This window comes from Oncorhynchus nerka, linkage group LG17, assembly GCF_034236695.1.
Source record: "Oncorhynchus nerka isolate Pitt River linkage group LG17, Oner_Uvic_2.0, whole genome shotgun sequence".
NCBI classification, from domain to species: Eukaryota; Metazoa; Chordata; class Actinopteri; order Salmoniformes; family Salmonidae; genus Oncorhynchus; species Oncorhynchus nerka.
This window is the reverse complement of record NC_088412.1, coordinates 25,082,303-25,099,534: the sequence shown is the minus strand read 5'-3', so window position 1 is coordinate 25,099,534 and position 17,232 is coordinate 25,082,303. Positions and strand designations below refer to the sequence as shown.

Below are 17,232 nucleotides of genomic sequence, written 5' to 3'. Positions count from 1 at the left end.
ATCGAAATCACCTCGCTATTATTTTGAATGAATTAGTCTTTCAATTTAACCTAAACAAGCTATTAAAACGTTCAGATTATATCTTAAACAACTGTATCTGTCCATGCAAAACCTATCAATAGAATTACAATCAGAATGAATTTTAGTCTAGTGGTGCCCAGGCTGAGATGCGAACCCGAGTCTCCCGTGTTGTAGGCACGCACTATCGAGACCATTCCCAGAAAATAGCCCTAATTTAAAGGTCCAAGCGTTTCCCCAGTGAGGATTCTCCTTACTCTCGCTCCCTCGTTGTCTCTGCCTCTCTCTCTTTTCCCTGTCTGTCCCCTTATCTTCTCTTTTCCTTTCCTCTCTTGACTCTTGTCCCCTTTTCTCGACTTTTTCCCTTTCTTTTTAAAATCTTTCCTGCTCTTTCCCCAAGAGTAGCAATAAATATTTGACTCCTGTCTGTCCACTCTCTCTCTCTCTCTGCTCTCTATCTACAGCCCACTGTAAAACCACCGCTGCCCCCTGACCTGGGGTCCCGTCTCCTTTTACAGCCGCCCAATCCTTTTTCTGTCTCATCTTCTTCTATGTGTATGTGCTTTTTACCGCTATCCAATTACTATAGTTATGTTCTACAGTATATTCTCTCAATCTAGGTGTATGGATATCTAAGATCTATGTATGTGCTGTTTACCGTTATCCAATTACTATAGTTGTTATCCTGCACAATCTATGTGTGTGTCTCTTTTCGTGGAATGGTCAAACCTATTTTGCGCGCCTCCAGTAGTTCTTGCCTCCCTTCCTACTAATATACTTTAGATCAATTACTTCAACCAGTTTTACTTTTAGGTCTTACTGTTAGATGCTGTTAGATCTTAGTATGTTAGATCGGCTAATGTATATTGGCCAATTTAACGTTTAGGTCTCAACATTAGATAGTTTCCATTGGTAGTGCGTGCAGATACCTTCGTGCCATTCCGGAAAATCTATGTGTATGTATTTCTAATTCTGATTAAATTACTCCTATGTGTGTCTCCCTATTGGTGTGTATGTCACTACTCCCTATGTGTGGGCTCACAGTTACTATGCTTATTTTGCTATCACTTAACCTATGTGTGCTTTTCCTTTCTTGAAACTTAATCTATAGAGGTGTCAATCGGACATTAGATCTCATATACGTATACGCTAATATCTCGTATCTCACTCCGCTATACTATCTCACTCCGCTATATCTCGTATCTCACTCCGCTATACTATACCCGGACGCCGCTGGGCCAATTGTGCGCCGCCCTATAGGATTCACGATCATGGCCAGTTGTGATATAGCCCGCTGCACCACTTGGGAACCCTAGGGTTGAATATTTTCCCGGTATTTTACAGATGTTCCATCCTGAGAATAAATCACTTTTCTCCCGGGTAACATGGTATTTTGCGCCAAAACCGGAAGTGTTATTCAAAAGCATGCATAATAAAGCATTTAAATATGTATGGATGTCTTTGATTAGAGCTTTGTTCCGCATGAACATTCAAACCTGATGCTACCTGAGCCTGATGAGCCATATATTAAATACATTTTATGAGCCCTACATTAACATCATTTATTGAGCCCAAACCCCCCCAAAAAGCCCAAATGATTGTGCACTTACCCAATACATACACTACCGTTCAAAAGTTTTGCATCACTTAGAAATGTCCTTGTTTTTGAAAGAAAAGCAACTTAAAATACAGCGACTCCACATCCCGGAGTCGCCTCTTCACTGTTGATGTTGAGACTGGTGTTTTGCGGGTACTATTTAATGAAGCTGCCATTTGAGGACTTGTGAGGCGTCTGTTTTTCAAACTAGACACTCTAATGTACTTGTCCTCTTGCTCAGTTGTGCACCAGGGCCCTCCCACTCTTATTTTCTATTCTGGTTAGAAGCAGTTTGCGCTGTTCTGTGAAGGGAGTAGTACACAGTGTTGTACGAGATCTTCAGTTTCTTGGCAATTTCTCGCATGGAATAGCCTTCATTTCTCAGAACAAGAATAGACTGACGAGTTTCAGAAGAAAGTTGTTAGTTTCGGGTCATTTTGAGCCTGTAATCAAACCCCCAAATGCTGACGCTTCAGATACTCAACTAGTCTAAAGAAGGCCAGTTTTATTGCTTCTTTAATCAGAAAAAAAGTTTTCAGTTGTGCTAAAATAATTGCAAAAGGGTTTTCTAATGATCAATTAGACTTTTAAAATTATAAACTTGGATTAGTTAACACCACGTCCCATTGGAACACAGGAGTGATGGTTGCTGATAATGGGCCTCTGTACGCCTATGTAGATATTGCATAAAAAATCTTCCGTTTCCAGCTACAATAGTCATTTACAACATTAACAATGTCTACACTGTATTTCTGATCAATTTGATGTTATTTTAATGGACAAAAATGTGCTTTTCTTTCAAAAACAAGGACATTTATAAGTGACCCCAAACATTTGAACGGTAGTGTATATGATTTGGGCTACTGCACATTATGGATAACATAAAAACAGGGAAACCATAGATGTAGCTAGCTAAATGCTCTCTTGGGTAAATAAATTAATCTAGTTCCTGTAGACTAATATTTTCGAGTGTGAACTGTATTACTGTATTGTACTGTATTATATGGACTGGAATTACGCACATCGTTCATACCATGAAAGCAGACGAGAACATGCGATTCTGGGGCAGCACATGCGGCCTACAACGTAGGCTAGCGAATTTAATTTTAATTTTGAAATACACTGCTCAAAAAAATAAAGGGAACACTTAAACAACACAATGTAACTCCAAGTCAATCACACTTCTGTGAAATCAAACTGTCCACTTAGGAAGCAACACTGATTGACAATAAATTTCACATGCTGTTGTGCAAATGGAATAGACAACAGGTGGAAATTATAGGCAATTAGCAAGACACCCCCAATAAAGGAGTGGTTCTGCAGGTGATAACTACAGACCACTTCTCAGTTCCTATACTTCCTGGCTGATGTTTTGGTCACTTTTGAATGCTGGCGGTGCTTCCACTCTAGTGGTAGCGTGAGACGGAGTCTACAACCCACACAAGTGGCTCAGGTAGTGCAGCTCATCCAGGATGGAACATCAATGCGAGCTGTGGCAAGAAGGCCGTAGGAGGGCAACAACCCAGCAGCAGGACCGCTACCTCCGCCTTTGTGCAAGGAGGAGCACTGCCAGAGCCCTGCAAAATGACTTCTAGCAGGCCACAAATGTGCATGTGTCTGCTCAAACGGTCAGAAACAGACTCCATGAGGGTGGTATGAGGGCCCGACGTCCACAGGTGGGGGTTGTGCTTACAGCCCAACACCAAGATTGGCAAATTCGCCACTGGCGCCCTGTGCTCTTCACAGATGAAAGTAGGTTCACACTGAGCACATGTGACAGACGTGACAGTCTGGAGACGCCGTGGAGAACGTTCTGCTGCCTGCAACATCCTCCAGCATGACCAGTTTGGCGGTGGGTCAGTCATGGTGTGGGGTGGCATTTCTTTGGGGGGCCGCACAGCCCTCCATGTGCTCGCCAGAGGTAGCCTGACTGCCATTAGGTACCGAGATGAGATCCTCAGACCCCTTGTGAGACCATATGAGACCATATGCTGGTGCGGTTGGCCCTGGGTTCCTCCTAATGCAAGACAATGCTAGACCTCATGTGACTGGAGTGTGTCAGCAGTTCCTGCAAGAGGAAGGCATTGATGCTATGGACTGGCCCGCCCGTTCCCCAGACCTGAATCCAATTGAGCACATCTGGGACATCATGTCTCGCTCCATCCACCAACGCCACGTTGCACCACAGACTGTCCAGGAGTTGGAGGATGCTTTAGTCCAGGTCTGGGAGGAGATCCCTCAGGAGACCATCCGCCACCTCATCAGGAGCATGCCCAGGCATTGTAGGGAGGTCATACAGGCACGTGGGGGCCACACACACTACTGAGCCTCATTTTGACTTGTTTTAAGGACATTACATCAAAGTTGGATCAGCCTGTAGTGTGGTTTTCCACTTTAATTTTGAGTGTGACTCCAAATCCAGACCTCCATGGGTTGATACATTTGATTTCCATTGATCATTTTTGTGTGATTTTGTTGTCAGCACATTCAACTATGTAAAGAAAAAAGTATTTAATAAGAATATTTCATTCATTCAGATCTAGGATGTGTTATTTTAGTGTTCCCGTTATTTTTTGAGCAGTGTATAATAGGGCCTATTTGTATAATTATTAGGCTGACGCATACAGTGCATTCGGCAAGTATTCAGACCCCTTGACTTTTTGCACATTTTGTTACGTTACAGCCTTATTCAAAAATTGATTAATTCGTTTTTTTCCTCATCCATCTACACACAATACCCCATAATGACAAAGCAAAAACAGGTTATTTACATAAGTATTCAGACCCTTTGCTAGGACACTTGAAATTGAGCTCAGGTGCATCCTGTTTCCATTGATCATCCTTGAGATGTATTTTACAACTTGATTGAGTCCACCTTTAGTAAATTCAATTGATTGGACATGATTTGGAAAGGAACACACCTGTCTACAGTCTACATGGCCAAAAGTTTTGAGAATGACACAAATATACATTTTCACAAAGTTTGCTGCCTCAGTGTCTTTGGATATTTTTGTCAGATGTTACTATGGAATACTGAAGTATAATTACAAGCATTTCATAAGTGTCAAAGGCTTTAGTTGACAATTATGAAGTTGATACAGAGTCAATATTTGCAGTGTTGACCCTTCTTTTTCAAGACCTCTGCAATCTGCCCTGGCATGCTGTCAGTTAACTTCTGGGCCACATCCTGACTGATGGCAGCTCATTCTTGCATAATCAATGCTTGGAGTTTGTCAGAATGTGTGGGTTTTTGTTTGTCCACCCGCCTCTTGAGGAATGACCACAAATTCTCAATGGGATTAAGGTCTGAGGAGTTTCCTGGCCATGGACCCAAAATATTGATGTTTTGTTCCCCGAGCCACTTAGTTATCACTTTTGCCTTATGGCAAGGTGCTCCGTCATGCTGGAAAAGGCATTGTTCGTCACAACTGTTCCTGGATGGTTGGGAGAAGTTGCTCTCGGAGGATGTGTTGGTACCATTCTTTATTCATGGCTGTGTTCTTAGGCAAAATTGTGAGTGAGCCCACTCCCTTGGCTGAGAAGCAACCCCACACATGAATGGTTTCAGGAGGCTTTACTGTTGGCATGACACAGGACTGATGGTAGCGCTCACCTTGTCTTCTCCGGACAAGCTTTTTTGCGGATGCCCTAAACAATCGGAAAGGGGATTCATCAGAGAAAATGACTTTACCCCAATCCTCAGCAGTCCAATTCATGTACCTTTGCAGAATATCAGTCTGTCCCTGATGTTTTTCCTGGAGAGAAGTGGCTTCTTTACTACCCTTCTTTGACACCAGGCCATCCTCCAAAAGTCTTCGCCTCACTGTGCTTGAAGATGCACTCACACCTGCCTGCTGCCATTCCTGAGCAAGCTCTGTACTGGTGGTGCCCCGATCCCGCAGCTGAATCAACTTTAGGAGACGGTCCTGGCGCTTGCTGGACTTTCTTGGGCGCCCTGAACCCTTCTTCACAAACAATTGAACTGTTCTCCTTGAAGTTCTTGATGATCCGATAAATGGTTGATTTAGGTGCAATCTTACTGGCAGCAATATCCTTGCCTGTGAAGCCCTTTTTGTGCAAAGCAATGATGACTGCACGTGTTTCCTTGCAGGTAACCATGGTTGACAGAGGAAGAACAATGATTCCAAGCACCACCCTCCTTTTGAAGCTTCCAGTCTGTTATTCGAACTCAATCAGCATGACCGAGTGATCTCCAGCCTTGTCCTCGTCAACACTCACACCTGTGTTAACGAGGGAATCACTGACACGATGTCAGCTGGTCCTTTTGTGGCAGGGCTGAAATGCAGTGGAAATGTTTTTGGGGGATTCAGTTCATTTGCATGGCAAAGAGGGACTTTGCAATTCATTGCAATTTATCTGATCACTCTTCATAACATTCTGGAGCATATGCAAATTGCCATCATACAAACATACTTTGTGAAAATTAATATTTGTCATTCTCAAAACTTTTGGCCACGACTGTATATAAGGTCCCACAGTAGACAGTGCGTGAGGTAGAAGCCATGAGGTCGGAGGAATTGTCCGTAGACCTCCAAGATACGACTCTGTCGAGGCACAGATCTGGGGAAGAGTATCAACAAAAAACAAATCTTAAATGGAAGATGTTTGGAACCACCAAGACTCTTCCTAGAGCTGGCCGCCTGGCCAAACTGAGCAATCGGGGGAGTAGGGCCTTGGTCATTGAGGTGAATGCCAAACGTCACGTCTGGAGGAAACCTTGCACCATCCCTACGGTGAAGCATGGTGGTTGCAGCATCATGCTGTGGGGATGTTTTTCAGTGGCAGGGACTGGGAGACTAGTCAGGATCGAAGAAAAGATGAACGGAGCAAGTACAGAGAAACCCCTGCTCAGGACCTCAGACTGGGGCGAACTTACACCTTCCAACAGGACAACGACCCTAAGCACACAGCCAAGACAACAATATTTTGCAGTATTACTTTAGTGCCTTGTTTGAAAATAGGATGCAGGTTTTTAAATATTTTTTATTCTGTACAGGCTTCCTTCTTTTCACCCTGTCAGATAAGTTAGTATTGTGGAGTAACTACAATGTTGTTGATCCAGCCTCACTTTTCTCCTATCCCAACCATTAAACACTGTACCTGTTTTAACATCACCATTGTTTTCATGTTGAAATCCCTGAGCGGTTACCTTCCTCTCTGGCAACTGAGTTAGGAAGGAAGCCTGTATCTTTGTAGTGACTGGGTGTATTGATACACAATCCAAAGTGTAATTAATAACTTCACCATGCTTAAGGAGATATTCAATGTCTGCTTTTTTATACCCATCTACCAATAGGTGCCCTTCTTTGTGAGGCATTGGAAAACCTCCCTGGTCTTTGATGAATCTGTGTTTTGAAATTCCCCACTTGACTGAGTTACCTTACAGATAATTGTATGTGTGGGGTACAGAGATGAGGTAGTCATTCTAAAATCATGTTCAACACTTTGATTGCAACTTATGTGTCATGTTAAGCACATTTTTACTCCTGAACTTCTTTAGGCTTGCCATAGCAAAGGGCTTGAATACTTATTGACTCAAGACATTTCAGATTTTCATTTTTAATTCATTTGTATAAAAAAAAAAGGAATTTAAAAAATAAATAAATAAACATCATTCCACTTTGATATTATAGGGTATTGTATGTAGACCAGTGACCCCAAAAATCTAAATTTAAGCCATTTAATTTTCTGTCTAACACAATAAAATGTGGAAAAAGTCAAAGCACTGTACCCTCTCTTTGCAACCCAATGGGTAATACTATAATAGGAACAGAAGCTAAGTGATGCAATGTTACAGTATGTGATTCATATTTCACTCTGTATAGATCTGAGGTCATACCTTTACCTTATAGCACCTCTTTCCCCAGCCGGACAGCCTACTCCTATAACCCTGAGGCCCAGCTGTATGGGCAAGGTAGTGGAGGAGCCTACTTTGACTCTCAGGGTGGGGGTGCCCAGGTCACCACGGTGGTCTCCTCGGCCGGCGGCGGGCCGCCCCACGGTATGGTGGGCATCGCCATGGATGTGGGCAGTAGTCAGGTCATCTCCGGTGGCGGCACCTATCTGATCCACGGCGGGGGCATGGATGGGGGTCGCCACCATGCCTCACACTCTTCCCGCTCCTCCTCTGCTATGGTGAGCACCTTGGATGGGTTACATATACTCTGTCCTTGTTTGCTGTTTGTTAGGATTTAGGAATTTAGTAGGGAGAATAATGTTTCCAGTCCAGTAGGTTTGTCAGTGAAATGATTGTGATATGACTACGTAAGTCCATCAAACAATATGGTATACAGTTGAAGTCGGAAGTTTACATACACCTTAGCCAAATACATTTAAACTCATGTTTTCACAATTCCTGACATTTAATCCCAGTAAAAATTCCCTGTCTTAGGTCAGTTAGGATCACCACTTCATTTTAAGAATGTGAAATGTCAGAATAATAGTAGAGAGAATGATTTATTTCAGCTTTGATTTCTTTAATCGCATTTCCAGTGGGTCAGAAATTTACATACACTCAATTAGTATTTGGTAGCATTGCCTTTAAATTGTTTAACTTGGGTCAAACGTTTCGGGTAGCTCTTCACAAGCTTCCCACAATGATTTGGGTGAATTTTGGCCCATTCTTCCTGACAGAGCTGGTGTAACTGAGTCAGGTTTGTAGGCCTCCTTGCTCACGCACGCTTTTTCAGTTCTGCCCACAAATTTTCTATGGGATTGTGGTCAGGGCTTTGTGATGGCCACTCCATTACCTTGACTTTGTTGTCCTTTGGAAGTATGCTTAGGCTAATTGTCCATTTGGAAGACCCATTTGCGACCAAGCTTTAATTTTCTGACTGATGTCTTGAGATGTTGCTTCAATATATCCACACTATTTCCATCTTCATGATACCATCTATTCTGTGAAGTGCTCCAGTCCCTCCTGTAGCAAAGAACCCCCACAACATGATGCTGCCACCCCCGTGCTTCACGGTTGGGATGGTGTTCTTCGGCTTGCAAGCTCCCCCCCTTTTTCCTCCAAACATAACGATGGTCATTATGGCCAAACAGTTCTATTTTTGTTTAATCAGACCAGAGGACATTTCTCCATAAAGTACGATCTTTGTCCCCATGTGCAGCTGCAAACCGTAGTCTGGCTTTTTATGGCGGTTTTGGAGCAGTGGCTTCTTCCTTGTTAAGCGGCCTTTCAGGTTGTCGATATAGGACTCTTTACTGTGGATATAGATACTTTTGTACCTGCTTCCTCCAGCATCTTCACAAGGTCCTTTGCTGTACTAGGTCCTTTGCTGTACTTGCTTGCTATTGTTTGTACAGATGAACATGGTACCTTCAGGCATTTGGAAATTGCTCCGAAGGATGAACCAGACTTGTGGAGGTCTACAATTTTTTTTCTGAGGTCTTGGCTGATTTATTTTTATTTTCCCATTATGTCAAGCAAAGAGGCACTGAGTTTGAAGGTAGGCCTTGAAATACATCCACAGGTACACCGCCAATTGACTCAAATGATGTCTACTAGCCTATCAGAAGCTTCTAAAGCCATGACATAATTTTCTGGAATTTTCCAAGCTGTTTAAAGGCACAATCAACTTAGTGTATGTAAACTTCTGACCCACTGGAATTGTGATACAGTGAATTAGAAGTGAAATAATCTGTCTGTAAACAATTGTTGGAAATGTCCTAACCGACTTGCCAAAACAATAGTTTTTTTAACAAGAAATGTGTGGAGTGGTTGAAAAACAACAATCAACCAAAGTGTATGTATACTTCCGACTTCAACTGTAGTAGAGGCACCAACAATTGAGAAATGAATACCCATGTCTGAGAGTCAGTAATTCCATATCATTACATACACGAGGGATGGTTTATGGTTGCCTTTACTAAACAGCTTTTTAAGCCGTGTACGGATTAAAGTATCCTACAGTATATGAAGCGTGTCTAAATTATTAGTTACACCAACAAACAAATTGCTCTGCCGTAAAGGACAAATTGCCCTGCCTTACGCTGCCGTGGCTGTGACGCACGTTGCCGTGGCTGTGACGCACGCTGCCGTGGCTGTCATCACACCTGCTTGCCTGGCCTATCTGCTGTGCCTCAGGGAAACCTGAGTATGGGGTGGGCCTCAACCTCCCCAGTGCCCCATGGCATTACGGGAAGAGCAGGACAGGGGAAGCAGGACACAGGCTGGCTTAAATAATTCAGTGCTGCCTTGTTTTAGAGTTTTTCACAGGCACTTGAGCGCCCTGTGAAACAAAGCAACCCCTCGGCCTCGTTACCATTTGGCCAACAGCCCTTGGGAGACTTTTTAAGGCCTTGGAACGATGCCTGCTCTTTTTCTTCTCAAGTTTGGCCACTGTACCACGCATCTTTCTGTGGGTGTCTTTTCTCCCCCCCCCCTTTAAAGCAAGCCTAGTCCCAGGTTTTATCATTCGCTATGCCCGCTAGTTTAACTTCTATTTTCTCTAGTCCATGATACCGCAGAAAAATATCTAAATCATCTGGTAAATTCATTGAAATGGTTCCTTTGGGATAACAAATGGAAAGAAAAGAGGGGGATGATATGGAAATCTATATCTCCTGTAAGATGTGTTTTGTATTAGGCCAGTCAGTCCTTGTCTTGAATCGGTTGCAACAGTGACTGACCATTCCATATAATTGGTCATGTTTTGCATTGTGTGATGATTATTTTGGGGGAAAGGTGGAATTTGTCGACTCATTGTCACTGTGCATGGTGTGACGTGGCCCTGTTTGCGGAATACATTTGCATAGTGTCAAACCAGGAAGGCCTTCAGTCAGCAGCTTAACCCCTTGAGTCCCCCTCATTTGCATGCTTTTGTCAGCCAATAATGAATTTGGTCGCAAGACTGACTGAGTGTAATAGAAATGCAGAGATCTGGCTGCAGCTAACCGTCTTATTTCCTTTCTGTTTTGTGATTTTGTTTTCCCTGTCTACCCCCCTTCACCTCAATTCCTCTCTCCCTCTCTTTTTCGTTCCCCTCCTTTTTTGCTTCCTCCCGTTTTTAATTATTTTTTTTGCATGCTCCTTTTTTTCTTTAGCTTGAAATGGCGATTGAAAACCTCCAAAAGTCTGAAGGGATTGCAACTCACAAAAGCAGCCTGCTCAACAGCCATGTAAGTCAAACAGGAACTTTCTTTGAAAAGGACTAGAAAGGCCCACCTTTGTCTCCCTGGCTGTGGGCTACACTACCACTTGTCACTGAGATCTCTTCTCTTACTGCTGAAGGGAACTTACTGACAGACTTCTGCTAATGCGAGCCTCACGGTGCTGTGGCATAAAACACTACATTGTCGTCTGACCATAGACTTTCCTTGCATCTGCTGGCGCTTATTGCTCAACCACAACTTGTTGATTGTGGGACTTGCTGGTGGCTGGGCTTGCCTTGGCCATGTCTTGACAAAAGCTATGCATATTTAACCTCTTGCGTTTTCAGATTCCCCATCCTCCACATCATGACTGCTATGTGATTGTTATAGCCACACAACGCCCTCCCTCCTTTTCAACGACTACTTTACCAGAGCTGCCATTCAAACCAGCTATTTCATTGGACGCTAGGGGGTTCTTCGCCATTCCCGCTATTAACCCTTGGTCACCTATCTAGAATCTCTATATTATCAAGCAGCTCCTGACAGTCATATTATTGTCATCAAGTCTCTAGTCCACTTCATGCTGTGTCTACCACACTGTCTGGCCAACCTGTTAATGAAGAAAAATATCCATCCCCACAGCTTGTATTTATTTATATTCCAACTGGTGATCATCATCCCTTTACCTCTCCACCATCCACACAGACAGGGAAGTCCTATCTATTGGAGAATAGGGGTGAGCAGAGTTCTATATTGCTCTAGTGGACAGGTATAATATGTGGTCTTCTGATGAGGCAATGAATGAGCAATTATCACTTCAAATACACCCCCCGACAGTTTAAGCCAAAATCTAAATTCTCACCCTCATGTTTAAACTCACTAAGTGTGTGTGTGTGTGTGTGTGTGTGTGTGTGTGTGTGTGTGTGTGTGTGTGTGTGTGTGTGTGTGTGTGTCTGTGTGTGTGTGTGTTTCTGCTGTCCTTTGATAATAGAAGGCAGTGCTCTCCCTCTCCTTGGGCAGACAGCTGCAGGATGGAGGTACTGCAGAGGAGGCTCGTGGGAGGAGCTATAGGAGGACGGGCTCATTGTAATAGCTGGAATGGAATGGAGGCAAACGAGTGGTTTCAATATTTTTGATGTTTGATACTGTTACATTTATTCCATTCCAGCTATTACAATGAGCCCGTCCTCCTATAGCTCCTACCACCAGCCTCCTCTGAGGTACTGTGAGGATCAGAGTGCAGCAGTAGGTGACTGATGGTGTGTTTCTGTGCTGTGTGTGTGTGTAGCTGCAGTGGCTGCTGGATAACTATGAGACAGCGGAGGGGGTGAGCCTGCCCCGGAGCTCCCTCTACAACCACTACCTGCGCCATTGTCAGGAGCAGAAACTGGACCCTGTCAACGCTGCCTCCTTTGGGAAACTCATCCGCTCCGTCTTCATGGGCCTCAGGACCCGCCGCCTCGGCACTAGGTATGACCTTGATGGTGATGAAGAGCAGGTGTAGGATAATGTTAATGATAGATTAGAAAGATTGATTGATGATGCTGATAGTGAGGATTTATTCTGATGATGATAAAACAGATTACGAAGCTGATTACAATTTCCTTATTAACCCCCCATGTTCCTGTTTGTTCCAGGGGCAACTCCAAGTACCACTACTATGGCATCAGACTGAAGCCAGACTCACCACTCAACAGACTGCAAGAGGACTCTCAGTACATGGCCATGAGACAGCAACCCATGCACCAGAAACAGAGGTGAACCCTCCCGCTCACATCCTCTACCTCTTCTCTCTTTCTCTCTCATCTGTCCATTCTGTCTGCCAAAGCTTTAACTTCTTGACGCACCCATCCCTTTAGCGGGATCATTTTCATCAACACCCGCTGAATTGCAGCGCGCCAAATTCAAATCAAATTACTAAAAATATTTAATTTTCATGAAATCACAAGTGCAATATAGCAAAACACAGTTTAGCTTGTTGTTAATCCACCTGGCGTGTCAGATTTCAATACAGCTTTTCGGCAAAAGCATAACAAACGTTTATGTAAGAACATCTCTCTCAGTAGACAAAATATTACAAACACTAGCAGCCAAGTAGATTGGGCACGAAAGTCAGAAAAGCAATAGATTAAATTTACCTTTGATGGTCTTCGGATGTTTGCACTCACGAGACTCCCAGTTACACAATAAATGTTCCTTTTGTTCCATAAAGATTATTTTTATATCCAAAATACCTCCATTTGTTTGACGCGTTATGTTCAGACATCCACAGGCTCGAGCGGTCACGACATCGCAGACGAAATAGGCAGTTTCAAATGGTTATGTTTTTTAGCCAAAAACTAAAATCCTGCCCCCTACACTCAAGAAGTTAATCCAGTTCCTTTTGATATTCTTTGAACATTTGACTTGATGTCTCCTGCCTCTGCCCAAATGACTTTTGTGGATTTTGAAATGCTTCTCTGCAATGGAGTGAAGTGGTGCACTCGTCCTCATTTCAGATACATGGTTTATTTAACCTCACACCTGCCTTTATTCTCCACTCTCTCCTCTCCTCGTTTGTGCTTCCTCTCCTCTCCCAGTCATCCTTTAGTTCTTCCCAGCCCCACCCAACATAGCTGTGCTGCCCTCTCCCCTTTCCGCAGGTTCAAGCCCCTCCAGAAGGTGGATGGCATGGGAGACAGCCTGTCAGGAGGCTCCCAGCACCCAGCCAGCACCCCAGAGCAGTCTGTGGCAGCCCAGAGCCAGCACCACCAGCAGTACATTGGTAAGGAGCTCCGCTGGCCACACTGTAACACTGAGAGACCATCAGGTCCCCTGTACCAAAACAGAGCTAGCATTAATTCCATAGTTTGTGAACACTGAGGATAAAACAGTAATGATAAAAAGCTTTTAGACTGCTTGCATGGTAGCCTAGGGTATGGCCAGCCCAGTTTAATCACTGGATGCAAGATTTAATTATGTCGCTTCACATTATTATTAAACACCTCTTTGTTGTTGTTTGGGATTTGACCGTGTGTCATCGTGTCCGCAGATGTGTCACATGTCCTGCCCCCGTTCCCCACCCCTGACCTGGGCACCCAGCCCCTCCCTGAGCGTATCAACATGAATGACGTGAAGAAGCTGCAGAACCTGTACAGGGACCACTGTGAGGTATGTGGACACAGCGCCAACTAGCTGCAAACTCTGCACTGCTCTGGAGTGGTCTGGTCTGGTGAAACAGGCGCTTCCAGCAAGCGCGATAGACTGCAGCCCTCAACAGGTATCCTGTCCTAGTCGACGGCACTGCAAATTTGATGAAATTATGTATGGGGGAAACGATATTTCAGAGCTGGTGCTAGAACACATCCTTAGTTACTGTTGAATGTGATCGAAGAGAATACCGACTCCCTGGATGGGATACAGTGATGAGGGAGGGGGTGGTGAAGTGTTTAATGTACATTTTTGGGGGAATTTCCAAGCTATAGAGAGAGAAGGAGAGACCGAAAGGGAGAGGTGCCCTGAAAAGCTTAATTAAAGCACTGAAGCCGTGGGTTTATCATATTATCCGTGGCCTCCCTCTGTCCAGCCACACCACGCTCCTTTTGTTCCAGCCTCCTTTCATCTCAGCTCAGCTTTCAAGACATGCCAATTAACCTTTCAGCGCGCTGGGCGGACATCTTGGTGTCTTTTCGTGCTCGCCTCCCCGTGGGCCTTTGTGTTGCCTTGTCATTGGACAGGCACATGGGCTCCTGCCTTTGTCTGGCCGGCGCATTTCTGTCACTCTCACAGCTCTCTGTGTGTTTCTGTGTGTTTAATGTTTATGCGCTTTTCTCTTTGTGAGCAAACAACCATCTGTTAACTTTATACTAGGAGGATTATTGATGGTAAATGAAATGTACTATGTAAAATAAAGGTAACAAGCATACAAAGGACAAATCAAGGTGAAGGTCCAGGAAGAACTTATTCCTCACCCTGCTTTCAGTGGAAATACAGCTATAGAGTTTCAAATTAAATCACATTTTATTTGTCACATGCGCCGATGTAGACAGGTGTAGAACTTACTGTGAAATGCTTACTTACAAGCCCTTAATCAACTATGCAGTTCAAGATATATAGTTAAGAACACATGACTAAATAAACAAAATTTAAAAAGGATATATACATGGGGTACCGATACCAAGTCAATGTGTGGGGGTACAGGTTAGTCGAGGTCATTTTTACATGTACAGTGCCTTCGGAAAGTATTCAGAACCCTGGACTTTTTCCAGATTTTGTTACGTTACAGCCTTATTCTAAAATGCATTAAATAAAACAAAATCATCAGAAATCCACACACACAATACCCCATAATGACAAAGTGAAAACAGGTTTTTATACATTTTTGCAAATGTATTACATTTTTTAAACAGAAACACCTTATTTACATAGGTATTCAGACCTTTTGCTATGAGACTTGAAATTGAGCTCCGGTGCATCCTGTTTCCATTGATCATCCTTGAGATGTTTCTACAACTTGATTGGAGTCCACCTGTGGTAAGTGTCCTAGCAAAGAGTCTGAATACTTATGTAAATAAGGTCTTTTTTAAATATATTTTTTAAAGAAATTCGCAAACATTTATAAACCTGTTTTCGCTTTGTCATTATGGGGTATTGTGTGTGTAGATTACTGAGGATATTTTTTTTATTTAAGCAATTTTAGAATAAGGCTGTAACGTAACAAAATGTGGAAAAAGTCGGGGTCTGAATACTTTCTGAAGGCACTGTAGGTCCTGGATGGCAGGAAGCTTGGCCCCAGTGATGTACTGGGCTGTACTCACTACCCTCTGTAGCGCCTTATGGTCGGAACATTTTGTTTCATACAAGCAAAGCATTAATTATCTCTATACACATTCATATTCATTCACTTTAGCGCCCATACATGAATTTATTATTATATGTCAAAGTTATTGATAAGAACCAAATATCCTGCTATCAGACACGCCAATTAAGCATGCTGAGCAATAAAAACTCCAGCGTGGAAGGAAATGAATAAATCAGGTAAAACCACATAAAGAAGTGTATGTATGTGGGGGCAGCGTTAAGGAACCTCAGTCCCAGCATGCTCCTCTCTGTCATTCTTTTCTCTCCATCTCCCTTTTCTCTCTCGCTCTAGCCATAGTTTCTAAAGCATGCTGTTTTTCCTGTGTGTCGAAACAGGGGAGGCAAAACGCTTGTTTGTAGGGGCAGGGGAATTCTTTTTGTTTTGGAGTTTAGTGTTTAAGCTGTTGCCCAGAGCAACGGTAAACAAGGTTACCATAGTGATCCTTGGAGAGGAAGCAAAAACATATCATGTGATTGAAGGAAAGCCTATACTGTGCTGGGCTGTAACTGGAGACTGGGAGCATGTCCTGCCAAAGGAGAATCTCTGGGCATGGTGTGAAGAGTGAATAGAGACACTACCACTAATCACAGAGCACTGATAGACAGAACATACAGGAGGTTCACTGCTGCTCTGTTACTGAGGGTTGACTGTGGCTTCACTGTCTATATTATGTCATATTTAAAACATACCTTAGGCTATATCTGTGGCCATTTCAATTATTTTTGACATTGTCAAAGTGAAGTTGACTTCTTTTAGCCCATATTGTTACTGGAAAATTGTATAGTGAGTTGGTAAATCTTTAGTATAGTAAATCTGTCATGTGGAGATTTGATTGGCGTGTTGATTATAGTATGTAGCACATGCTCAGAACTCGGTATGTGAGAGTTCAAACAGGAATGAGGAAGCTGTGTGGACTTGAGGCTGCCCAATATTACAGGGACACACTTACAGCACACACTATAGTCCCTGTTAAAGCCATGTTACAGTTGAATTCCTAGTAAATATCACTCAAATATTATCTGTTCTGATTTGGGATCAATGGGTTGGAAGGAAGGCAGCATTTAGCTTGGACTCAGCCTCTAACCAGTCAGGAGGCTGCTGCAGAGAAACTTTGTTGTGTGTCTGGTTGCCATGGCTCAGCTCTGTGTTTTGTCCTTCCCGTCTCCCCTCCTCCTCCTCTCCCCCGTAGGCTACTCTGGATGTGGTGATGAACCTCCAGTTCCACTACATTGAGAAGCTGTGGCAGACCTTCTGGTATTCAACAGCGCCATCTAGTGACGTAACCACCACCATCCCCAACAGGTCAGACAACAGAGGATTGAGAAAGTAATATTTGAATTAGGAAAAAATGTCATATTTGCTTTCAGGCTTTATATGCATGTATGTTTTCTGTGATTGAAAACTGTTATTTTAGTGATTTTGTGTGTGTGTGTGTGTACAGTGATGAGGACATGGAGGGGGTGATCCCCAGGGAGAAGCTGATGGCTCTGTGCAAGTATGAGCCTGTCAAGCTGTGGATGAGGAGCTGTGACCATATCCTGTACCAGGCCCTGGTGGAGATCCTCATCCCTGACGTGCTACGCCCTGTCCCCAGTCAGTACACCTACCTAATTTCAGCATTACTACATTATAATAACATTATCATTATCGCACTCAA

The 17,232-nt window shown here is 43.5% G+C and overlaps 1 protein-coding gene across 2 annotated transcripts in view; it reads left to right on the top strand.

Moving 5' to 3' along the window:
- LOC115144951 (DNA-binding protein RFX2-like) overlaps positions 1-17,232 on the top strand; it is a 62,943-nt gene that overhangs the window by 36,606 nt on the left and 9,105 nt on the right. Inside the window, exons 5-12 of one of the 2 annotated variants that reach the window (XM_029686114.2) lie at positions 7,504-7,771; positions 10,688-10,762; positions 12,024-12,205; positions 12,373-12,492; positions 13,378-13,499; positions 13,767-13,885; positions 16,765-16,877; positions 17,017-17,168. In XM_029686114.2, the coding sequence (XP_029541974.1) occupies positions 7,504-7,771; positions 10,688-10,762; positions 12,024-12,205; positions 12,373-12,492; positions 13,378-13,499; positions 13,767-13,885; positions 16,765-16,877; positions 17,017-17,168 (1,151 nt within the window). The remainder of the gene's footprint in view (positions 1-7,503; positions 7,772-10,687; positions 10,763-12,023; positions 12,206-12,372; positions 12,493-13,377; positions 13,500-13,766; positions 13,886-16,764; positions 16,878-17,016; positions 17,169-17,232) is intronic. The other variant, XM_029686115.2, reaches the window with a different exon arrangement.